General features: G+C 48.3%; 1 protein-coding gene and 1 long non-coding RNA gene across 2 annotated transcripts; one reads left to right on the top strand and one right to left on the bottom strand.

The window, feature by feature from the left end:
* Positions 1-141: 141 nt before the first annotated feature.
* Positions 142-20134, top strand: SLC35E1 (solute carrier family 35 member E1). The gene is made up of 6 exons (XM_042928803.1): positions 142-562; positions 966-1036; positions 2595-2732; positions 4139-4264; positions 16336-16581; positions 17037-20134. Exons 1-6 carry the CDS (start codon positions 142-144, stop codon positions 17265-17267), a joined length of 1233 nt encoding a protein of 410 aa, XP_042784737.1. The 3' UTR covers positions 17268-20134.
* LOC122214121 lies at positions 13545-25251 on the bottom strand. The gene is made up of 3 exons (XR_006199745.1): positions 25039-25251; positions 21106-21319; positions 13545-14265 (listed from the first exon to the last, which is right to left on the bottom strand). It is a non-coding gene; the product is annotated as an uncharacterized LOC122214121 (long non-coding RNA).
* Between the last annotated feature and the right edge of the window lie 112 nt (positions 25252-25363).

Below are 25363 nucleotides of genomic sequence, written 5' to 3'. Positions count from 1 at the left end.
TCGGCCGGCGCGAGGCGGTGACGCAAGGCAGCGGCGACCAGTGGAGAGCGGCGTTGGCCGGCGCGCCCGCCTCCACCCGGCCCCGCCCCCGCCCGGCGTCGGGCCGTCGGACGGGCGGGAAGAGGTGGCCGCTCGGGCAGGATGGCGGCGGCGGCGGCGGTGGGCGCGGGCGCGGGGGGCCCGGGAGCGGCGGGCGGCGGCGGCGGCGGGGCGCGCGAGGGCGCGCGGGTGGCGGCGCTGTGCCTCCTGTGGTACGCGCTGAGCGCGGGCGGTAACGTGGTCAACAAGGTGATCCTGAGCGCCTTCCCGTTCCCTGTGACCGTGTCGCTGTGCCACATCCTGGCGCTGTGCGCGGGGCTCCCGCCGCTGCTGCGCGCCTGGCGCGTGCCCCCCGCGCCGCCCGTCTCGGGCCCCGGGCCCGGCCCACATCCGTCTCCCGGCCCGCTGCTGCCGCCGCGCTTCTACCCGCGCTACGTGCTGCCACTCGCCTTCGGCAAGTACTTCGCGTCCGTGTCAGCGCACGTCAGCATCTGGAAGGTGCCGGTGTCCTACGCGCACACTGGTGGGTGCAGCGGCCGGCCTGGGGGGCGGCGGCCGGGACGCGCCGCCCGGGGTTTCGGCGCGTGGGTAGGAGTGCGCTGGCGGGGCTGCGCCCCGACGGCCTGGAATACCAGACCGAGAAGTCAACTTCTGTTGGCGAGGGGCTGGGGGCCAACGAGACTTTTAGCAGGGGAGCGACTCGCACAGGGGTCTAGGGGAGGGAAGTGGCTGGGAAGAGAGCTGGGAGCTGAGCAGGGCGGGTCGCAGCTATTGGGCTGCGGGGAAGCTCCCCGGAAAGAGAAGGGCCGAGGAGGCTTGAAGGGCTGCCAGGCGCTCCCATCGCACTAGTGGAGTTGGGACAGGGTCCCAGGGTGGGTTCTGGGACGGAGACGGCTCCCTGAGAGCCCCCTCGCCTCTCTTTGCAGTCAAGGCTACCATGCCCATCTGGGTGGTTCTCCTGTCCCGGATCATCATGAAGGAGAAGCAAAGCACCAAGGTAACCTGGGAGGGTTCTGGGCCGGTGGGGGCCCCAAGGTCTTCCTGGCTGGTGCCCAGCTGGTGACGTGGTCAGGGCTCCTGGCTTCCTGTCAAATCAGGAAGTCTGCTTAGAGGCTTCTGGTGGCCCTTTCACTAATGTTCTGTAATCACTTTGGAGGCAGTGGTGTGCAGTGTGTGTGCCCCCGAGTTGTCTCTGCCGTGTGGTCTTGGGGACACTCCTGTCCCTCTCAGGTCCAGCTTCCCTTCGTGTTTTGGTTCCCTCCGTGTGGTTGCTAGTGGGCGGTGACTCGGTCCCATCTTGGCCAGGCCCCACGTGCCCCTCCAGGGGGACCCGGAATGGAACATCTGACGTCTTGCTGGAACTCTGACAAAGTTTCACTTCTTCGCGAGTGACCGCAGTCAGGTTGGGGACTTCTGGGGTCCGAAGTGAGGTGCTAGTCAAAAGAGTGATTTTGGCAAAATCCAACAAAGTCTTCGAAATGAAAACAACCAGGAGCTGTGAGTGTCTGGGACTGGAAACGAAAGCAACACGCAGAGCCTAGGACCGCATAAGGAAGATGCTTTGGGCACAATCCAGTGTCTGTTCAAGATGCCAAGCCTGGGTATTTCCTGGCTTGGGGCGAGAGGAGCTGTGGCTTCAGCCAGAGACGGCCTTGCTCCTTGTCCTTAAGTGGAAGTGCAACTCCTGTCGTCCCAGCTGGAATCCATTTCGTGCTGGACAGAGCGCCTCTTCTCTAGGTGGTTGGTTTCTGGCATCCTGTATTTTATGTAACTCAGAGTGGCGGTGCCCTGGATCGGCTTATAGAAATTGGGCCACTTCTGGCTGATTTTTTTGTTTCAGCCTCTTTTCTGTCTGTAAGACCTGGGTGTGCTCTGGAACCCGCCCCCAGGGTGATGTCAGGTGTGACTTGTCTCCCTGGGTCCGAGTTGCCTGGGAGGTGTGTAGCTTCATCACTCGATATCACATCATGTTTATCAGGTTTCCCTGTCGTTCGGGACATTGTACCCAGCTTGGGCAAGGAGCCGGCACCTTCCACTGTGGGGAAGGACTGAGGAATGGCCTAGGCATGTAGGGACCCACCCTATGAGACAGATAAGGCAGGTGATTGTCATTCTTGATCGCAGGGGAAGAAGTGGGACTTAAAGGGAAAGGGGAGAGTCAAATAGCCTAATAGCCTGAGGCCCACAGCCAGCAGGGGGGCGGGGGGGGGGGGGGGCTGGAATTCAGGTCCCCCAGTCCGGAACCCTCGTTCTGACCCTCTGGGGCGTTTGAGAGGGCCTTACACCACCTCCTAAAATTCCTGCAGTGCTTTTAAAGTGTCCTTTGTAGGAAAAGGGTGAGCTAGAGGTCCAAAATGGATCCCATTTCTCCAGAAGTTTGGAGCCATTTAGCCACCAGATCTCAGGAACCATCACATACGCTCTGGGCCTTGTAAAGTTGGACCTTCCCTTTGGTGAGGGACGGGAGACCGAGGCTCTCCTCCAGGCCCAGGGGCGTGTGGGGGGCAGCCTGGCTCAGCCTCGGCCATCCGCCCCTCCCGCCCCCCTTCCCGCAGGTGTACTTGTCGCTCATCCCCATCATCAGCGGCGTCCTGCTGGCCACTGTCACCGAGTTGTCATTCGACATGTGGGGGCTCATCAGCGCCCTTGCTGCCACACTGTGCTTCTCGCTTCAGAATATTTTCTCCAAAAAGGTATTTGGGTACCGTCTGGGACACGCCTGGTGGTTTGCGGGTGCACAGGCGGGCGGCCTGTGAAAATGCGGTCAAGGAGGGATTCCCTTGGTGTTGAAACAAACAAAAATCCTGTGGCCCTTCTGCTGGTTTTGTATTTGTTTCGTTTTCTTAAGTAATTTGTTTCCTTTTATAAAATTAGCATATATTCAATGTGGAAAACTAGAGAAAAGTCCCCCCACCCCCCAAAAATCAGAAAACTTGTGTCAGGTACCATAGTGGGTGCTGGAGATGACTAACCAATAGAGACCTGCCCTGCGGCCAGGGATTTCCACGCTATTGAGCAAAATCACAGTACTTTCCCCTAAAGAACTACTGGGGTTTTTTTTCTTTTAATGTTTATTATTTTTGAGAGAGAGAGAGTGCAAGCGGGAGAAGAGGAGAGAGAGAGAGAGAGAGAGAGAGAGAGAGAGAGAGAGAGAGAGAGGGAGGGAGAGAGGAGACACAGAATCCAAAGCAGGCTCCAGGCTCTGAGATGTCAGCACAGAACCTGACGTGGGGCTCGAACTCACCAACTGTGAGATCTTGACTGGAGCCGAAGTCCAACACTTAACCCACCGAGCCACCCAGGTGCCCCAAAGAGAACTACTGTTAATGCTAGTAGGGGTCTTTTTCTGTACAGTTTTTAGAGTTGTGATATTATAGGTACGTTTCAGAATTGTGCTTTTGAAAAGTAAAATTAGTACATTTTCATTTACGATTACAACATTCTCCCATTTCATTAAAAATTACTGCTCTAGGGACACCTGGGTGGCTCAGTCAGTTGAGCATCTGACTTTGGCTCAGGTCATGATCTCACGGTTTGTGAGTTCCAGCCCCACATCAGGCTCACTGCTGTCAACCTAGTAGTGCAGAGCCAGCTTCTGATCCTCTGTCCCCTGCTCTCTGCCCCTCCCCCACTCGCGCTCTCTCAAAAATAAGTATTTAAGAAAAAAACTATTTTTCTCCAACCATTCATTATAAGGAACGCAGCAACAAACATCTTTGTGTGTGCAGGTTTTCTGTCTCGAGTTATTTCCGTACGTTGTTGGGTCGGAGTATATGAGATATTTATGGCTGCTGATAGACTTTGCCTGGTTGCATTCTGGAATGTGCATGAGCTGATTTAGACATAAACCAGTAGAATTTCAGAGTGCCTGTTTCACTACAGCTTTACCAGTTTTGAGTGTTGGTGTTTTTCACTCTCAGTCCCTCATATTTGTCTTGGGCACGGGCTGTGTGTCTCATCATGGGGCACTGGTAGGTTTGGTGGTCAAGGTCAGATGTCAGGGCTTATGTATAGTCACTGTGTTTGGGGCCTGGGTAACTGGAGCCCTTCTTGCCATGTTTAGTTCCAGTCGGCCTTTACAGAGGTTTTCTCTTTTCAGGTGTTAAGAGATTCGCGGATCCACCATCTCCGGCTGCTGAACATCTTGGGCTGCCACGCTGTCTTCTTTATGATCCCCACGTGGGTCCTGGTGGACCTTTCAGCTTTCCTGGTCAGCAGCGACCTGGTGAGTTGGCCGGTGCCACGGGCACACCCTTTTCTTAACGAGTTCCAAACCAGTTGCTTTGCCGGGCAGTTACACCTGTGTTGACTTTGGGACATTCGGGGCCCCTGGCAGCCAGCCAGCCCTCTTAAGGCTCGGCTTTGTCATGACGCAGTTTTCGTGCAGTCGAGGAAGTCGTCTTCCTTTGCACTTCCTCCAGCGTGCTGGATCTCAGGTGTTGATGGCTGCTTCATTTGTGCCTGTGGCATCAGGAAGGAAAATGCCAGCACGGGCGACTTTCCTGTCCTGACAGTCTGGCTCAGATCTCACTTTGACTTGTCAAAACTGTGTTTGCATAGCTTGATTCCTCTCTTGGTGTCATCTCCGTCCGTACTTCCTTTACTCTGGGTGTGTGCGGAGCTCTCTGAGCGCCAGCAAGAAGCTTCCCACCACGTGCAGGGCCAGCCTCCAGACGGTTCACTGGAAGCTAAGCAAGTGAAAAAATAAATAAAAAAGAAACTAAGCAGATGACAGTGATGAGGAGGAGGTAGGCGTGGTTTCTTCAAAGCCGGAGTTACAGAGAGGGTAAGAGAGGGTAGTAAATTTTATTAGGGCTTAATGAGGCCCGATAGAGTTCTTGGCATTGGTCTTCAATCCTCAGCACTGCCTGGAGACATAGTGCACGTTATTTCCATTTTCCAGATGAGGAAAGTGGCTCTGTTCTCACTTCCTTTCCATATTGATTAGCTGTAATTTTTCTGTAAAGAGCTTTCCATCATCACTCAGGACTAGTGTGTTACTTTCAACTACACGAAAAGCAGTTCAGTGCTTTTCTTTCATTTTTTTTCTTAATTACCAATTTTTAGAGAACACTTCTTAGCTTACTGTAAATGTTAACCAGTGAATGGGGGGGGGGTGTTTTTTGTGGGAGGGGTAAAGGAAGGTCCTTTTATATATTCTTTTTTTTTCAACATCTTTGTGGACGCCTGTGTCAGTTGCACATCTTAACACTTTTTCTATTCGGATTATCCTGTCTCGGCCAACGGAGTCCTTCCCACTGGCTCCCTGTCCTTCTGACAGCACAGGTCAGCCTTTGGTAGCTTTTGGTCCAGCAGGATGTTGTTTCCCATATCGTGCCTCTCCTGTCCCAGACTTGCAGTCAGCCGCTCCTTCGAGAGTCCGGGTTGCTTGTGGTAGAGAGCGCTGCTGAGAGAGACAGGCCGTGGTGCTCACCGCTGTTGGGTTGTCATTGCTTTTAAGTCTTTGTGGTAAAAAACTACGAAAGCCCTGTTGGGGCAGAGGGGAGAGTTCATTCCAGTTCATCGCAATGTAACATGACAGGATTTGTCACGGCTGTGATTTTTAAGTGTACGTCTTTTCGGGTACGCTTGATTCCTTCCCGTAATTACTCACGTACAAGATTCCACTGTATGCACACATAATCGCTTCAGAGTGAAAATGCCCACAGGCCAGCTGCGGACAGGATTCTGAGTTTAAGGTTTCTTTGCCGGTCTTCTTTGTCCTTAGGACATGTCCCGTTAAAGATGCACAGTTGGAATGCTGTGTTCTAAGGGCACTGGAAATAATTGTTTTCACAATGTGCCCGTGTCACCAGCTTGTCCGGTTGGGTTCTTTTACTTCCATCTGTTTTCCATTTGTGGCATTGCTTTCCTCCCCCCGCCCCCCAACACTGAATTTGTCAGATACCTTTATATTTCCGAAGCCAAATGAGATGAGGAGGTTTTTTCAAAGAAGTCTGGCTTCAGGGGCGCCTGGGTGGCTCTGTGGGTTATACGTCCAGTCTTGATTTCAGCTCAGGTCATGATCTCAGGGCGTGGAGCTCTGTGCCGGGTGTGGAGCCTCCTTAAGATTCTCTCCATCTCCCTCTCGCCTTCCCCTCCTCGCAAGCACGCACTCCCCACCCCCGCCAAAGTAAATAAATAAAATAAAGACAAAAAATAAAAATATTAAGAAACAAAAAACCCCAAGAAGTCTGGCTTCAGTCCCTATCACCTCCTGCTTTCTTGTCCCTCCCCTGGAGTTCTTCATCGCTATGCTCTTGGTTTATTCTTTCAGGGTTTCTTTTTGCAAGTATAAACACATCTGTATATATTCCTACCTTTCTCCTCCTTACACAGAAAGTGACTTTTTAGGTAGAAAGGAGCACTTTGCTATTTTCCCTCAGTGATATTTCCTGGGGATCGATTATTCCCTATTGACATATTTAGGTCTTTCTCATTCTTTTTATTGGCTGCAGATACTGCTGGTGGGTTTCGTGTCAGTTCTCTTACTACGTCCTGTGACAGCTCCTTAGTGTCTCTGTATACATGCACACAAACACGTGCTTCCAGGCTCGGCTCTAGTAACTTTGCTTGTATTTGCATTCAGGACACGTTTTAGTTTTATTCCAGTGATTACCTTGTTTGTAATACCTTTAGTGACCTGTTCTCTTTGTCGAGCCCATACATATTTTTTACCTTGATGGGGTCCTCGTACGCTCCAACAGTTTTCCGGGGAGCACTCTGTATTTGACAGTGCTGGGGTGTGAAGGCAGGGCCCCTACCTATCTGGGCTCCCCCTCCCTGCCCTGTGTCTCTGGCACGGACGCCGGGTGACGTGGCCCCATCCCAGTGCTGTGCTTCGTGGCGGTACAGGGAGAAGGATCAGGTAGGAGAGCATCACCTGGAGTCTGCCGCTCGCCGTGTCACCAGGATTCAAAGGCTGTGTGTGGTGGGTAGTTCTGCACACGGGCAGCCCCACTGCTGACAGCTTGACCGAAGCCAGGCAGGGATCACTAGACTCCGAAGCAGGCGGCCTGGTTTTAAAGCTTTTACAAGATGAGTGAAGCAGCTATTTGAGAACAGAAAAGTAAATGGCAGTGGACAGGCTGGGGTTGAAGACCAGATTTCAAATTACCACCGAGTCAGCAGTTTGCTTTTCTTTTCTTCCTTTTTTTTTTTTTTTTTTTTTTTTAATTTTTAAAATGTTTTTATTTTTGAGACAGAGACAGACAATGAGCATGGGAGGGGCAGAGAGAGAGGGAGACACAGAATCCGAAGCAGGCTCCAGGCTCTGAGCCGTCAGCACAGAGCCCAACGCGGGGCTTGAACCCACGGACTGTGAGATCATGAGCTGAGCCGAAGTTGGACACTTAACCGACTGAGCCCCCCAGGCACCCCTCTTTTCTTTTTTTTAAGTTTATTTATTTTGAGAGAGAGAGAGCAAGAGTGAGTGGGGCAGGAGCAGAGAGAGGGAGAGACAGAATCCCAAGTAGACTCCCTGCCGTCAGTGAAGAGCCTGACATGAGGCTCAAACTCATGAACCGTGAGATTATGACCCAAGCCGAGATCAAGAGTCAGAAGCTTAACTGACTGAGCCACCCAGGTGCTCCTCAGTTTGTCTTTCTTTTGCCTCCTGTATCTTCAGCCTTAACTCGCAGCCCCGGGTGCTGCACGTGGTGAGAACAGAGTGAGACACCCTCTACTTCTGGATCAGGGAATAGGAAAGGGGGTTCCTGATGCTCAGGGTAGGGGAAATGCCCTTCTGGCTTTTTCTGTTATTTTTGTTTCTTTGTTCTCCTGTGTCCCAGGCCCCTGGCAATCCTGTGGCAATGGTAGCAGCAGGGTCCCACAGCACCTGAGATGCTGAGTGAGGGCAGCCTCCCTCTGCGGTCAGAGTGGGATTAGCCCCCACTGTGTATTTTTCTCTTTTAATCAGCCCACTGCTTGGTCCCAAGTAGAGGTACAGTTGTGGGAAGGCCATAGTGTAGAGCGGGATAACTGTGCCCCAGCCCTTTGACTAGAGGACTGGTCCCTAGGGGAACCCTAGGCCACGGTCGGTACCAGGGAGATCGTGGAGGAGGAGGAACTTGGGAAAGTGACCTCAGAGACACCATGAAATCCTAGGCTCAGCCCCGAGCTGTACATGTGAGGATCTGACCCTAATAGCACACCAAAGACTGACACTGAATTACGAGGTAGACTGCCGCCCACATCCCAGACTGATTGCTGGGTAGCGCACACTCCGGATGGAGCCGCGTACTGCTGGAGAGGCTTTGGAAACACAACTGACATTGGAACCAACACCCCCAGAAGGCTTGTCAAGCTTGTAGCCTGAACCCGACTGAGTCTGCTAAAACAAAATTCCGTATCAACGTTCTGCAGAGGATTTAAGTAAGACCTACAGTCTTACAATATCCGAAACGTCCAGAATATAATCCAAAATTACTCGGCATATGAAGAACCAGGGAAATTTCAAGTCCCTTCTCATAGAAGACAATTAACAGATGCCAACACTGAGATGACACAGATCTTGGAATTATTGAACAGCGACTATTTTTTTTAAGTTTATTTATTTTGAGAGAGAGCACGAGCGGGCAAGTGGGGGAGGGGCAGAGAGAGGGAGAGAGAGAATCTCAGTTAGGCTCTGCGCTATCCTTGTAAAGCCCGATGCAGGTCTCAAACCCACAAACCCACAAACCTCAGATCATGACCTGAGCCAAAGTCAGATGCTTAACCAACTGAACCACCTAGGCGCCCCTGAAAAATGTCTTAAAAAAAAAAAAAGTATTTACTTTTGAGATAGAGAAAGCGCCAGCTGGGAAGGGGCAGAGAGACAGGGAGACAGGAACTGAAGTGGGCTGCACACTGACAACAGAAAGCCCGATGCAGAGCTCAAATTCATGAGGTGTGAGATCATGACCTCAGCCGAAGTCAGACACTTAGCCAACTGAGTCACCCAGGCACCCCCTGAACAATGACTTTAAAGCAATGATTATAATCATGCCCCAAAAGGTAACGTGAATTCTCTTGAGACAAATGTAAAGAATGAAAGGCAGAAGAACCAAATGGAAATTTTGGAAATTCAGAAAGAGTAGCTTAAAAACTCAGGGGATGATGTGTTCAGTAGTAGAATGGAAATGACAAAGGAAAGGGTCAGTAACTCAAAGATAGATCAATAGAAATTATCCAGTTTGACCCACAGAGAGAAAAAAAAGATTAAAACACAAGCAAAAAATCTGGAAGCAGCCAGAGAAAAATGATGCATTACTTACAGAACAGCGGTTTGAATGACTGTGGATTTCTCATTAGAAACCATGAACACTAGGGGCGCCTGGGTGGCGCAGTCGGTTAAGCGTCCGACTTCAGCCAGGTCACGATCTCGCGGTCCGTGAGTTCGAGCCCCGCGTCAGGCTCTGGGCTGATGGCTCGGAGCCTGGAGCCTGCTTCCGATTCTGTGTCTCCCTCTCTCTCTGCCCCTCCCCCGTTCATGCTCTTTCTCTGTCCCAAAAATAAATAAAAAACGTTGAAAAAAAAAAAAAAATTTAGAAACCATGAACACCAGAAAGAGGTGAAATAACATTTTTATAGTACTGAAACTAAGAACTAGCAACACATAGTTTTATATCCAGTGAATACAGAACCTCCAGAACCAATAGAACTATAAAAAAAAAAACCCACCAAGCAAAAAGATAATATCAGCAACCAACTGGGTATCTCACTGACATTTGTAGAACATTTTACCCAACAACAGTGTAATAGACATTCTTTCCAGGTATTCATGGAACATTCACCAAGAGAAACCATATTCTGTGTCATAAAACAAACTTTAACAAAAAATCTGAAAACATATAGGGGTGCCTGGGTGGCTCAGTTGGTTAAGTGTTGACTTTTGATCTCGGCTCAGGTCACAATCTCATGATTTGTGGGTTTGAGCCCCGTGTCGGGCTTTGTGCTGACAGCACGGAGCCTGCTTGGGATTCTCTGTCTCCCTCTCTCTCTTTCTGCCCCTACCCCACCTGTTCTCTCTCTCTCTTCTCTCTCTCTCTATAAATAAAAAAAAAAAAAAAAAGATACGAAAACATACAAAGTATCTTCTTTGACAGCAGTAACAGGAAAATCTCCACAAACATTTAGAAATTAAGTAACACATTTCTAAATGATGCAGGGCCCAAGAGGAAGCCTCAAGGGAAATAAAAAATATTTTCAACTGAAGCAAAACAGAAAAGAAGACATTACAAACACCAAGAGTGAAAGAGGGAATATCACTATAGACCTCACAGACATTAAAATGATGGAGATATTACTAACTATTCTATATACAGCATAGATGAAATAGACCAATTCTTCATAAACCACAAACTATCAAAACTCACCTACCGAAGATGAACTAGATAACCTAAATAGTCCTATAGCTTTTTTTTTTTTTTTTAACTTTTTGATGTTTTATTTTTATTTTTGAGCGAGAGAGGGAGACACAGAATCCAAGGCAGGCTCCAGGCTCTGAGCTGTCAGCACAGAGCCCTATGTGGGGCTCAAACTCACGAACCGCGAGATCATGACCTGAGCCAAAGTCAGACACTTAACCAACTGAGCCACCCAGGCACCCCAGTACTCCTATAGCTTTTAAGGAAATTGAATTCATAGGTTCAAACTTTCTAAAAAGAAATCATCAGGCCCAGCTGGTTTCACTGGCAAATTCTACCAGACATTTAAGAAAAAATAAATATCGATTCTACACAGTCTCCTCCAGAAAACAGAAGACAGGGGAATGCTTTGGGCCATATAACAAAACCAGTATTCCTCATGGACGTTGGGGCAAAAGTTAACAGAATATTAGTAGGGGCACCTGGGTGCCTCAGTTGGCCGAACATCCAACTCTTGATTTCAGCTCAGATCGTGATTCCAGGGACATGGGATCAAGCCCCACATCGGGCTCTGTGCCAAGCACGGAGCCTACTTAAGATTCATTCTCTCTGTCTCTCTCGCTCGCTTGCTCTCCCCATTCCCCCCACTCACATTCTCTGTCTAAAAATTAAAAAAAATAAAAAAATATTTTTAAAAGCCCCAAATACTAGTAAATCGAATGTAGCAATGTATAAAAAGCATAATACACTATGACAAAATGGGATTTAAATCAAGAATGCAAGGCTAATTCAATATTTGAAAATCAGTGTAATCTCTAACAGTTTAACAAAGAAAATCACTTATTCATTTCAACTGATACAGAAAAGGCATCTGACAAAACCCAACATCATTCATGAAGATAAACACAACTAGGGGCGCCTGGATGGCTCAGTTGGTTGAGCATCCGACTCTTGGTTTTAGTGCAGGTCATGATCTCACTATGTAAGATCAAGCCCGGAGTCGCAGATCCCACTTAAGATTTTCTTCCTCCTCCTCTGCCCCTCCCCGACTCATGCATGCACATGCATGCTCTCTCTCAAAATAAAATAAAATACAAAGTCAACAAACTAGAAATAGAAGGAAACTTCCTCAACCTGATTTTTTTTTTACACGAAAGCTGATTCTTACCGTCAACAGCCATTCTTTAAACATGAACATGCATATAGAATATTCTGCACACACATCACAGTTTTTAACATTAACGGTTAAACACACAACCTACATCCTCATGAAAATAGTCAAAATGCAAACATAAAACAAAAGTCTTACTAATTTTTAAAAAGTTTGTGTTGGGTCCCATTTGTACAACATAATTAATTTAGACGTTTTCATTTTGGCTGTACATGAAAAAAGCAGCCAGTTGAAAATAAAGTCATTGAGGGTTTTTAAATAGCAGAATAGGCAGTTTTGCCATGCAGGAGAAACAATGTTAAATGTTAGTTTTCCCAAAAAATCCACATTTAAAAATATTTAGTTCAAGTCACAGAATTTTTCTCAGTAGAGACCTCAATGTGATGCATAATTAGCTGCCTTAGATGGCCCATTTGAAAGGACGGTGTCCCTTCCCCAGTATAACGTTACTGATTTGGGCACAGAAAGGAAGTCTTAAGTATGAGAACATGATAAAAAAAGATGGAAGAGAACAGAGGAAAGAAAGAAACAGCAAGAAAGAGTACATGAGCTAGTAGTCGCAATCACTGAAAACTGCATTCTCAGCCACTGCAGAATACTAACACCATGATGAAAGATGGGAGGTTTTTCCTGCTAAATTCAAGAATAATTTCAGGATGTTCATGCTCAACATGTTTATTCCACATCATACTTGACATCCTGGCCGGTGCAATAAGACAAGAAAAAGAAATAAATAGATTTGAAAGGAAGAAATAAAATTCTAACCAGTAAAACCTTGTTCTTTAGTATTAATTATAAATAATTGCTTGAATTTTAACTTCAATTTTTCTCCTTGGAAAAGGTGGTAATGAAGAAAAGTTGAGATCCATTAATCTACACAGGCATACCTTGTTTTATCGCACTTAGCTCTATCACACTTCGCAGATACTCCATTTTTTACAAATTGAAGGTTTGTGGCAACCTCACATCAAGGAAATCTGTTGGTGCCGTTTTCCCAACAGCATTTGCTCACTGTGTCTTTGTGTCATGTTTTAGTAATCTTTGCAATCTTAAAAACTTCTTAATTGTTACTGCATTTGTTATGGTGATCTATGATGAGTGATTATGACTGACTGAAAGCTCAGGTGATGGTTGGCATTTGGGAGTAATAAAGTTCTGTACATTTAATTAAGGCGTACCCCTTTTTTAAGACATAATGCTATTGCACATTTAATAGTCTACAGTATAAATATAACTCCTATACGCACTGAGAAACAAAATTCACTTGACTTGCTTTATTGCAATATTTCCTTTATTGCAGTGGTCTGTAAGTGAACCTGCAATATTGCGAAGATATATGCCTGTATATCTGTGTGTGTGTGTGTGTGTGTGTGTGTGAGAGAGAGAGTGTGCGCGCGCGTGTGGATAGATAGATAGGTATTGAGTTTTTTTAACCTTAAAGCTGATTGGAATATTTACGTAGATAGGCAGACAAACTGGAATAGTCAAAATAAGTCTAAGAAAGAATAAACTTGGAGGAATCACATTATTTAAAGACTTAGTATTAAGGTACAGATACTGGTTAAGGGGGAGACACATAAATCAGTGGAGCAGAATCGTGTGCAACTAAATGCACACAAATTTGGGTAATTGATTTTTGACAAAGATTCAAAAGCAATCACAGGGCAAAGGGTAGTTTAACAAATGGTGTTGGAACTGGACATCGATAAGGAAAAATCTGAGCCTTGACTTAGACCTCACACATTACAGAAAACTTAACTCATAATGTATTCTAGACTTAAATGTAATGATAACCTTTAGGGGAAAAGAAACACACACACAGGAGAAAAATCTTCATCATGACTTGGGATTAGTTCTTAAGACGTTCCACCAAAAGCAAAGTCCATAAAGAAAAAATTGGTAAATGGAGTCTCATTAAAATTCAAAACTTTTGCTCTGTGAAGACACTACTAAGTGAAAGAAAAGACAGACTCCCAACTGGGAGGAAATATTTGCAAATGACGTACTAACAGAGAACTTGTGTTTTGAATATATAAAGAACTCTCAAAACTCACTAGCAAGATCATAACTTGCTTAAAAATGGGCAAAGGACTTGAACAGACTTTTTCCCATTGGGACTGTCTAGATGGCATGTAAATAGGCAAGTAAAATATGCTCAACAACATTAGGCACTAGAGAGAAACAGAACCATAATAAGATCCACCTCATACCTATTAGAATGGCTGTAATAATAAAAAAATACAACGCCATGTTTGTCAAGGATAAGGCACAGCTAGAATTCTTATATGTTGTTGGAGTAAATACAGAGTGGTACGACCATTCTAGAAAACATTTGGGAGTTTCTTCTGAAGTTAAACATACGCTAATCGTATGACCCAGCAATCTCACATGTGGGTGTTAACTTTAGAGAAATGAAACTCAAGTTCACACAAATGTTTATAGCAACTCCACTCGTGACCTCATGACCACCAAAAACTGGACACAACCCAGATGTCCTTCAACAAGCGGGTGAATAAAAAACGAAACAAGCCCACTTTGGTACATTCATACAACGGAGAGTTGCTTGGCAATGAAAAAGGTCATCAGCTGTTGTTCCTTATGACAGCTTGGGTGGATGTCACAGGCATTATTGCTGAGTGAAAGCAGCCTGTCTGAGAAAGTTCCATCCTGTATCATTCCAGTTCTAGGATCATCTCTAAAAGGACAAACCTAGAGGGAAGGAGAACACACCGTTAGTTTACCTGGATTGGGGAAGGGGATTCCTACCAAGAGGCCTGGGAGGGTGTTTCGGGGTGAGGGAGTGGTTCTGAATCCTGATTGTGTGGGGAAGAGACACTTGACTGGTATCAGTTTTTTTTAAAAGCTGGATTGACTGGGTTCCTTTTCTGAGAAATAGGGATCTAGGCAAGCTGGCTGGCTCATAAAAACAGCTTGTAAGACCATGTCGGTCATCTCAGGAAAGGACTCGGGAGTGAACAGGTCAGCTTGCCACAGAAGCATGCTGGTGGGCTCACGTGCCTTACAGGGGCTGTTCCAACGAGGGGCAAAAGTCAGAGTGACCGTGAGGTCACCTAAGTGTATCTTGCTGCCCTTTGAGAGGACCTTGTGATCCCTCTCTCTCTCTGAGGGTGGTGGAGATGGAATCAGGTGGCCATTCTAAGACCGTTCCAGCTCCCATGCTGGCAGGCCACTAAATGCCACCTTCCCGGAGGGACCCAGCTGTGTCCAGTTCCAATGTGGCTTGAGGACTGGGATGCAGAGGAGGTGCCACCGCGCAGCTTTGCTGGCTTTGCTACCTTCACTGAGCCACACTAGGTCTTGAGGGTGCTCTGCCCTTGGAGCACGGGGACGTGGGGATTGTCCCAGCCCTCCAGACGAGGTCAGACACTGCAGAGGTGGACAGCCTGGAGCTGTGCGTGGCTGGTGTACTGTCTCCTGGGGCCCTTCCCCTGGCCGCCCTGCCCTGTAGCAGCCTCTTGGTGCCCCTTGGTTCCTCAGGACTGGTACCGAGGTAGGACTGTGGGAGGTGGGGAGGCATAGGAGTGGTGCCACATGCCTTCCGGTATCCAGCTCTGAATAGATGTCCGTAACTGTTCAGCACTGGGCATTCCCAGCCGCCTGGCGGGGGCAGCCCCCCACCTAATTCTCAGCTGCTGCCTGTTCTGGGATCAACCCAGTCTCAGGGGGAGGGGTGGGGGAAGGGGGTTCTGTGGTCCAGATGTCTGCTAGTTGTGAGTTCTTAACTTCTGGGCCCCCTTGATCAGAGTGCCTCATTCCAGAGAGGGTCAGATGATAACTAAAGTTTTTGAGAACATCTCGTGTTTGGCTTGGGACTGTTTTAAAGCACTTTCACGGCCATGAACCCTTTTGATTGTCCCCGCAGCAGCACTGTGTGGGCTCAGCAGGGTCAGTGTCTTCTGTCGCACAGAGGAAGAACGTGTGACTTGAAAGGTCAGGTGGCTGGAGGTGAAGGGCGGGGAGGAGGGGGGGTGGTTCTCAGTAACAGGGCAGACCCAGGGCTTCTTGCTTCTAGCCTGGGACTCTTGTATTACTAGGTTCTGTGCATACTCAGGGGCTGCCTTCCCAGGGCCTCCCTGTCCTACAGAACGTGTCATGTCTGCCACAGTCTGAATGTGTCCCCCCCACTCAAATTTCTATGTTGAAACCCAGCCCCTCATATGATGGTATGAGGAGGTGAGGCCCTCGTCAGACAGGGTCGGTTGGCCTTATAAAATGAGACCCAGTGAGTTCTCGCCCCTTCCACCACATGAGGGCACCGTGAGAAGACCCCACCTATGAACTGGGAAGCTCACACAAGACACTGAGTCTCTTTGATCTTGAACTTCCTGGCTTCCCGAACGGTGAGAAATAAATGTCTATTGTTTATACCCCCCACCCGCCCATGGCATTTTGTTATAGCAGCTCAGTTGGACTGAGACAGTGTCCAGTAAGCAGACCTTGCTCTGCTAACCCCACAGCTCCCAGTCCTCACTGTCCGGGACAAGGGAAGCTCCAGTTCACCTCGTGCTCTCCACCCTTGGGGCTCTTGGAGCCTCCCCGTCCTCAGCAGCAACGGAGTGGATTATTGCTGTGCCTGCGTGCAGTGTCGCGAGGGTCAGAGGTTGCGCAGATCAGGCACCTGTTATTACACGGCAACACACAGCTGGAACTGCTCCCCGCCTGGACGCCGACCCCAGTGAGCCACCTTGTGCCTCTCCCCCACTTCTGCCAGGGCCAGCATGTGACCCCAGTGCTGTTCTTGTTTTCTCGTCTCTGTAGACCTATGTGTCCCAGTGGCCCTGGACGCTCCTGCTCCTGGCTGTCAGCGGCTTCTGTAACTTTGCCCAGAATGTCATTGCCTTCAGCATCCTCAACCTCATCAGCCCTCTGAGCTACTCCGTTGCCAATGCCACCAAGAGAATCATGGTCATCACGGTGTCCTTGATCATGCTGCAAAACCCAGTCACCAGCACCAACGTCCTAGGCATGATGACGGCCATCCTGGGGGTCTTTCTGTATAACAAAGTGAGTCTGAGGTGGGGTGGGGTGTCCCCTCGATACCCAAGGAGGCACCAAGAGTCAGTGGAGGGGAGAAGAAAGGGCCTCACCCTGAGCCAAGAGGCTGGGGTTCCAGCTCCCAGCTTTGTGGCTGACTGGTTTATGGTGTTGGGTGTGGCCCTTCCTAGCCCGGCTTTCCTTTTCCTGTGTAGATTATTCTGGGTCCGTGCCATACTCCAGCTGTGGCTTTTGGGTCTGTGGAGACTCTGTCAGGGATCTCACGGTCTCCTCAAGAAGACCGTGTTCAGTCCAGTGTAAAGACACAGATGGCTCACAGGGAGGGCTGGCCATGCCTGAGCCCTGCTAGGGCCAGTGCTTCGGTGGTGCCTTGAAGGGCTGCTCGGATGCCCGTTGCTCCTCTGTCCTGTGCGCATGTCCTGGGGAAGGAGCCAGTTGTCTCACTGACTCTCTTGATCTTGCAGACCAAGTACGATGCCAATCAGCAAGCCCGGAAGCACCTCCTCCCTGTCACAACGGGGGACCTGAGCAGTAAGGAACATCACCGGAGCCCCCTGGAAAAACCCCACAATGGCATCCTCTTCCCCCAGCACGGGGACTATCAGTATGGCCGCAACAACATCTTAACAGATCACTTCCAGTACAGTCGGCAGAGCTACCCAAACTCATACAGTTTGAACCGTTATGATGTGTAGAGTGTAGAGGGCAGGGTGGTACCTGTGTGACTCCTTCCCCCACTCCCTAGCAGTACCAGAAACTTCTGACAACCAGTGAATGTACAACCCAGCCGAGGGGACGGTGCACAACCATCAGAAGACCCTGGGCTTCCCAGCCCCTTGGGGGCAGCAGGACGCTGCCCTGCAGTAAGGGCCACCGCCCTCAAGCTCCCGTGTTCCAGGCCCTTTCTTCCTGGAGTCTGTCATCCGAGGGCTGTGTTGCCGTGGAGATCTTGGCCAGGTTTTTACCTTTCTGTGTGGACTTCTTCCCCAAGTCATGTATTTGAGAGTTCTCGTTCTGCTTTCCAGATAGTATTTCCAGGTAACTCTCCGGAGAGGCGGGATCACTGTGGATGCAGACCTCCCCGAGCAGGCAAGAGGGGGTTCCCGGGGGCCAAGGAAAGGACAGTAGGATGGTGCTGGAGAATGACAAACTAGCTGCTTCAATTCCGCTGCTCAGATAGGCCAAGGGCCGAGGCAGGCATGGAGCAGAGGGGTACTAATTAAAAGCATCTCCAGCAACATAGATGGACCCAGTTTCCGGCCAACCCCTTGGCCGTTTGCAGTTACTGGCAGATCTTCCAAAGAGAAAAGCTACTGCAATTAGCCTTGAATTCTTGGAGCCTAATTCTTTGACCTGCAAGTCAGAGTCAGTATATGTCCAGATCCAGAGGGAAGGGCAGCTGCTGTCTCCTGTGCCCTCTCTTTCCTAGCCAGAGCAGGGCATCTCTCCTTGCTGGGGACAGCAAAGGGGGAGTGGCTGAGGGGCTGTCAGAGCATTAGGAAATCACGTTCAGTGTTTCAAGCTCTGTTTTTGTAATATTCGTTTTGTCTTTTCTGATGAGTCTTCGCTTCTGTGACGACTTAGTAGGATGTTTGGTGGGGAGATGTTAACTTGATGAGGATCTTGCATTTTTCTAGGGAATATTTTGCAGTTGTGTGTGTTTATGCCATTGTCTCCTATGGGGGGTGGGGCGCATGAGGACTGGCTTATAGATTGAAAACGCTTTTGTTCTTAAATGTTTAAAAACAAGAAAAACTCCTTCTGGTGATGCGTGTCTTGATACATTTCAGCATTAGTAGGAAGCGCTGAAGTTTCTGAAGCTCCTAATGGCCCCAGCCGCCGAAAGCAGAATGAATCAAGAATGTCATCTCAACAGTTTGTGTAATAGATGAGACCACAGCACTTTGATTCCATGACCTGATCTGGTGGGGTGTCTGCGTTAGGATCGGAACCATGTCCTGGTGAAGGGGAGAAGCGGCGAGCACCAAGCTAGGATTTGGGTTTGGATAAATCACGTATCAGGAAAACGATGTGGCCCCAGCAGATAGCCCCTGTGCGGAGGTTCAGGTCAGGGTCTCCATCTTTCCTAGCGTCACAAGAGGATGCTGTCCTCGCAGAGGGGACCGCTGGCTCAGCTGCTGGGGTCCCTGGTGATGTCTGCCTTCCTTCGGGGCTGTGCCCAACCTCTTGAATAGGCACTCGGAGGAAGGTGCAGGTGGGACAGTGGGTCACCCTTTATGTCTTGGTGAGACGTTTCCCCGTCTGAGGGAGTACCATAGCTTATGATGGACTCCTGGTTTGGTTATTTTTGTCAGCTTATGAGTGGGCTGTTCCTGGAGGTCACCCGGTCCCCTTGTGGCTGGAGTTTATGCACCACCAGCCTCAGGTCCCTGTGTGTTCACGTGTCGTTCACTTTCTTTGTAATTATTTTGGTTGGCCCCAAGTTTTGAGACGGTTGCTGTGTAAAACGGGAAGGGGAAATCTGAAGGGCATTTGTGAAAAGAGTTTGCTGAGTGTCTTCACAGAGGCATTACAGTCTGTAGCTGAACTTTTCTCACTGGTGACTAGCAACAAATGGGGGTAATTCTGCACCACAAAGATACTGTGGTAGTTGTTTTTATGATTATAGTGACTGAGTCCTTGAACAGATAATTGAACTCCAAAATGAACTGTGTGTCTTTTCAGGTTTAATGAAATTTATGATGTTGCTAAAATTTGTATATTGTTTCCCTTTTCCAATGCAAGATCTGCTGGCGAGGGGAACGGACTGGTTTTATTACGGTTTATAAATTAATAAATGGGGTATTTAATTCTGTACATAAATCTGCAGCAAGTACATACACTGGAATGAATGAGACAATCATATTAGACCAAATCATCCGATCAAAAGACAAAGACATACTTTTGAGACTTGAAGGTTCAGAGCTGACACTGACCTCCTGAAGGCCAGTTTTCCAGCCACTTTGGCCCTGGCCCACCACCCCCGCCCACTCCCACATTCCCATTTGCAGCTCTGTTCCCCTCTCCCTCTCCCTTGCTGGGGTTTGTGGCAGGAAATTAATCTACCCATCCTTTGTGTGGTCTTGCCTAGGACACTAACTCGAACCCAACTCCTTCATTTTACAGAAGGGGAAACTGAGGCTCAGAGGGCATTTTCGAATAGTGTTTGTTCACTATTTTGAGACTTGGTGTGGACTTTTTAAGCACCTTATTTTAAGTCATTCGTTATAGGGAAAATCAAACCCCTATTACAAAGGAGAGAAACCAAACATGTTGAAGTGAAGAAGCACTTGGGATTTCTCAATTTTGCTGTGTATTTGGTATACATCATGCAACAGGCCCTTTATTGTTGCTGGGATACAACCAGACCCGGGTAACTTAAGGTCTAACAGCCTTAAGGGGATAGAACATTAAATTATTAAAGGAACTGAAAATTGTGAATTCTTTTTTTTCAGTGGTCACCTGTTTTCAAGAATTAAATGCTATAGACTTCTGTGGGATTGATACTGTGTGTATATTCATTGATGGCATTTACCAAAAATAAACGATGGTCTCCAGGGAATCATGACTGGTCCTAATTTGTCAGTGAGGGTCTGAGTGACCCTGTCTTCAGTGTGCCCGGCAACAAAACATGTAAGAAATAGAACGAACCAACTTGATTCTCACATCTGAGTAAACTGCAACTTTTTTTCCTGAGCCAAAGATGAGGACATGTGATGTGTGAATTTATGACATGGTAGAATAAAACCAGAGACACAGCTCAGCAGTTAATGACATGCCTTTATTGAACAAAATAACACGGAAAACCCAAGAATGTGTAGCAGCTGTGCTCATGGAGCGTATTTTTGAGGAATAATGGCTAATAGTGAGACCTGCTCCACGCCTAACAGTGGTGGATTTTCCCCACACAATCCTTACAAGGTTTATTAACTTTATTTTACAGATGAAAATGAGGCTCGAGGGGGTTATCACACAGTAAGTCTGCCTCCAAAGCCCATCCCTCCCCCCATATTAACTCAGCAACCCATTACCTACAGAATTTCCTTCAGCCACAGTTGAAGAGTAGGAGTTTCTGCTACAACAACTGCCCACATCCTTTTAATTCATAATCCTTTTGTTCACTGATTTACTGAACACTTCATTTGAGTCAAGTACAGGAAACAGATGCCTAGGCCTCAGAGCACGCTTGGCTTAATTTGTAGATACGTAACTAAGTTAAGTAGCATATAGGGGCTATATTGGGGATATGGAAAACGGTAAGGAAAGTACAGGATAATTATTTGAGGAGAATGGAATGGAAATGTTTGCCTTATTACACTTACAATTCTCAGGTTATTTTACTTGCATATTTTATATTATACACATCTCATTTACCCATCAGAACCCAAGAGGGAGATACTGGCACCATTTTCCAGGGAAGTGGAAACAAAGCCCATGGACCAAGCCAGGAATCCAGGAGTGTCTGACTCCAAGCCAGGGCCCTTTGCCCGGCAGAGCGGCCAAGATAAAGTGAGCTGTTTTGTTTTTCCTCACCTTTGTCACATATTCGCCATGAGAGGAGGTGATGTCCTCAGGGGTGTGTCCTTTCGTTGCAGTTGTGTGGGCCATGCTGCCACAGTAAGACCTTGACGGAGCCCTCCTGTCTGGGCGACCTGGTGGCTTGGCAGTCCACCACTGCAGCTGCAACGGGGCCTCCAGAGGCTCTGCCCCAGGATGGAGTTGCTGCCTCACAACTCAAGACCTGGTCCTACGGAGAATAACAGCTCATGCTGCACGCGGCCCCGTTGTTCAGACACTAGTCTCAACTCCTACCTGGGACTGAACACTCCAGGGACTGGAATACTCCCATTTATCTATCTCCCCAGGGCAACTCCTTTGTGACCAGAGGCTGGCTCGGTGACAAGATCAGGCCCTGAGGAATGCTGCTCCCTCAAAGACTGGATAGGACCTTCTCTGTTCCCACATCATTCCTCCTGCTGTGGCTTCAGCTAGTTGACCACACGGGGTTCAGTTACTGTAGGAAACGAGATTGACAGTAACACCAAGCTTTGGCTTTATTGAGACTACACGTCTGGATGGGCATTAGACTTCCTTAGTCAGCCGCTACTTTTTTAATAACAATTTTTATTGTCTATGTATTTTTCAGCTTGAAAAAAATTGTTAAAGCTAAAAAATATCTATACTATACAGACATCAAAAAGAATGAGTTAAGGGTGTCTGGGTGGCTCAGTCAGTTAAGCGTCCAATTCTTGGTTTTGGCTCCAGTCACGATCTTAAGGTTGTGAGATAGAGCACCGAGTTGGGCTCTTGCCCTGCCCCCACTTGTGTTCTCACTCTCAAAATAAATAAACTTAAAAAAAAAAAAAAAAAAAAAAGAATGAGCTAGATCTATGTGTGAAGGGAACAATTTCCAAAATATATGGATATATAAATGCGCTTGTGAATACACAGTATGTTTCTGGAAAGACACACAAAAGACAACACAGCAGTTGCCTGTGGGAAGGGTATATATGCGTCTTTTTTTTTTTTTTTAATGTTTATTTATTTTTGAGAGAGACAGAGCAAACAGGGGAGGGGCAGAGAGAGAGGGAGACACAGAATCAGAGGCAGGCTCCAGGCTCTGAGCTGTCAGCATAGAGCGCGACACAGGGCTCAAACCCACAGACCACGAGATCATGACCTGAGCCAAAGGCGGATGCTTAACCGACTGTGCCACTCAGGCGCCCTGTTATATACATGTTTCTTTCAAAACATGCCATATGCATATTATTTTATAACCCGCTTTTAAAAAATATGCCATGGGTGCCTGGGTGCCTCAGTCAGTTGAGCATCCAACTTCAGCTCAGCTCATGATCTCACAGTTTGTGAGTTCAAGCCCCGCACTGGGCGCTCTGCACTTGGTGCAAGAACCTGCTTTGGATCTTCTGTCTCCCTCTCTCTGCCTCTCCCCTGCTCACGCACTCTCTCAAAATAAATAAACATTAAAAAAAAAAAAGTATGCCACAAACATTTCCTCATGTTATTAAATATCCTCTTGATTTCGTGCGTCTGTGTACACACATTCTATTGAGGGAATGTGCTATAATTAACCGATCCCTACTGCTGCACATTTAAACACCATTTTATGGGATAACTTTGCAGTGCACAGCATAGCACATACTTCTGATTTGGGATAAATCCTTCACAGCATGTTTGCAGATCAAAGCAGGTATGCATATGGCTTTAGACATTTTTCCATTCTGCTTCTTGGGGTGGGCGGGAGGGGTCTCTTCAAGTTCATCTCGCCCAGGAGTATGCATTTTACTGGTTTCCTTAAGAGTTGTTTCCAGGTTCTTGAGACCATCGGTGCAGCAGCCTCTGCTTTTGGCAACTCGACTGCTTTCTTTTGACCAGTGGATTCTCATTTGGCCCACTGAAAGGAGTCTGCGTGAGGCCGCCTGATGCTTAAGTGTTCAGTTTCAGATAAATGGCATTTTAAACACTAAGAAATTAATGTAGTGGGGCGCTTGGGTGGCTCAGCCAGTTGAGCGTCTGACTTTGGCTCGGGTCATGATCTCATGGTTCGTGAGTTCGTGAGTTCGAGCCCCACATCGGGCTTGCTGCTGTCAGCCTGTCAGCACCACAAGTGTCAGAGCCACTTCAGATCCTCTGTCCTCCCCCCCGCCCCTCCCCCGAAAAAACAAAACATTAAAACTAAAAAAAACAAATGTAGGGACGCCTGGGTGGCTCAGTTGGTTAAGCGTCTGACTTGATTTCAGCTCAGGTCATGATCTCCCCGGTTTATGGGTTCGAGTACCACTGACAGTGTGGAGCCTATTTGGGATTCTCTCTTTCCCTCTCTCTCTGTCCCTCCCCTCCTCCCTCTCTGTCTCTCTCTCAAAATAAATAAACTTAAAAAAAATGACTGTATAAAAGTGGTCACAGGTTTACATAATCATTTGAGGGGACAGTTGAGCATTATCAGTATTAAATGTGCACATCCTACGCTAAATCATTTTAACAGTGGCCTAAAAGTGGAATCAATCAAAGAGGCTCCATAGAGTCTGGCTTGAATAAATTATTGTACACCCACATCACACTGTCCTGAGCAGTCACGAGAAATGACCATACGGATTCGTTAACCTGTCTTGGCTCACAGATCCTGTTAAGACTCTAAAAAAACACTGTGTATCTTTAACTCACGAAAACACATATAGGTACAACAGCGTGCTATCTCTGAATTCCACCCGTGGCGGATCACAAATTAAAACCCTGATGGAGATCTTTACTGGCACCTGCAGCCCCCGGATTACTGGGCTTTATACTGAACAGACCAACATCCATGCTCCCTTTGCCTGGTGTGGTCACACAGCTTGCTGCAGAGTAGGATCTCAGTGCAAACCTCACTTCCCAGGGGCAGGCCATACCCCCCTCCCTCATCAAGGTCTCAGTACCCAGCTGTTTTCCTTAATAACACTGTTGGAATGACGGATTTGTCTACTGATTTATAGGTCTCTGCCCCTCCTCGGCTGCCTGCTCAGGAGAGCAGAGTTCAGGCATCACTGGGACATCACAAGCCACGTTCAGCCTGCTTTTCCGTGAACCAAGAATAGTCTCTACTAGGGAACATCTGCAATCAACTCATGCCAGGGAAGACCAACTTAGAACCGCCAAAAAAAGCATTCTATTTTTCTCAGCAGACCTGTATTTTAAAAACTGCTTAATCATTACATTCTGAATACCACCAATAAAAAAACGTTAGGGACGTTTTCTCTTTGATTACGCAAGTACCTACATAATATGCTCCGTTTTGCCTCTTGGCCCACAGAGCCTAAAATATTTGCTATCTGGCCCTTTATAGAGAAAGTTTGCCAATTCCTGGCCTAGAGCAGTATCTGACATACAGGAGATAATCCATGAGCGTCAGGTGGCGAAATTTGTAACCAAAGAGAAAAGTATCTAAAATATATAGACGCTTATTTGCACAGAAAAAATAGGGACGTAGAGCCAACCAAGCGTTAATGGCAAATCTCAAGAAGGTCGGATGACCGGGACGTCCAGTCTACGTTCTCTAACGTTTACGGCTGCTGCTTTTATCTTTCCCCACCATCAGCACGCGTTCGCTTCGTCATCATCTGAGAAGGAATGTGCATCTTTCAGGAAGGCGCCGAGTCCACTGGGCGCGCAGTCTAGAAGGCCGGGCACCCGCAGGTCGTGGGCGCTCGTTCCACGCCGCTTGAATGACTGCACGGAAACCACGCGAGCCCCAAGGGGACGCAGTCTGAGGCCGGCGAGGGTGGCGTAGGTCCCCCGCCCCAAAGTCTTCCTCACCAAAGCGTTGGGTCGAGCGAAAGAAACTGAGCGGAAGGATCTTGTGAAGTTCAACAAGCCCAGTTCCATCCCCGCCAAGCCCGTCGCCTCCCGGTTCTAACGCCCGGGAAGATGTGACCGGCGTCACGGCCCGGGAGCCTCCCGGACGCACCTCACCTCGTAGTCTTCTCACCGCAGCCTCGCGAGGAGGAAACACAGGCTTTGACCGGCGCAGGGACTCCCCAGGCAGCTGTCCAGCGGAGCACGCAACCTGCCAGGCCCTCCAGCTGCGACGCCGGCTCGGGAGAACGCCGCGGCGGCGGGTAACGGTAGTCCGCGCCTTTCCCCACGTTCCGGGGCGGAGCGCGACAGCGGCCCACTCCGCGCAAGCGCGGGAAGGCCCCTGCGCGTGCGCATCACTAGCGACCAGTATCGCGCGGCTTCTTCCCGCCCGCCTTCTGCCCTCCCTTCCGCGGTTTCCCGGCGACGGCCGTAAGTGGAG

The sequence above is a fragment of the Panthera leo genome, chromosome A2 (genome assembly GCF_018350215.1).
Source record: "Panthera leo isolate Ple1 chromosome A2, P.leo_Ple1_pat1.1, whole genome shotgun sequence".
Lineage (NCBI taxonomy): Eukaryota > Metazoa > Chordata > Mammalia > Carnivora > Felidae > Panthera > Panthera leo.
Note: the sequence above shows the minus strand (reverse complement) of the source record. Positions and strands in the feature narration are given on the sequence as shown.

Excerpts from the sequence above, each read along its gene's own strand:
- SLC35E1 (XM_042928803.1), top strand. The coding sequence starts at position 142 with ATGGCGGCGGCGGCGGCGGTGGGCGCGGGCGCGGGGGGCCCGGGAGCG. Across the intron at positions 1,037-2,594 it reads AGGAGAAGCAAAGCACCAAG|GTGTACTTGTCGCTCATCCC; the intron begins GTAACCTGGGAG and ends CCCTTCCCGCAG. Across the intron at positions 4,265-16,335 it reads TCCTGGTCAGCAGCGACCTG|ACCTATGTGTCCCAGTGGCC; the intron begins GTGAGTTGGCCG and ends TCGTCTCTGTAG.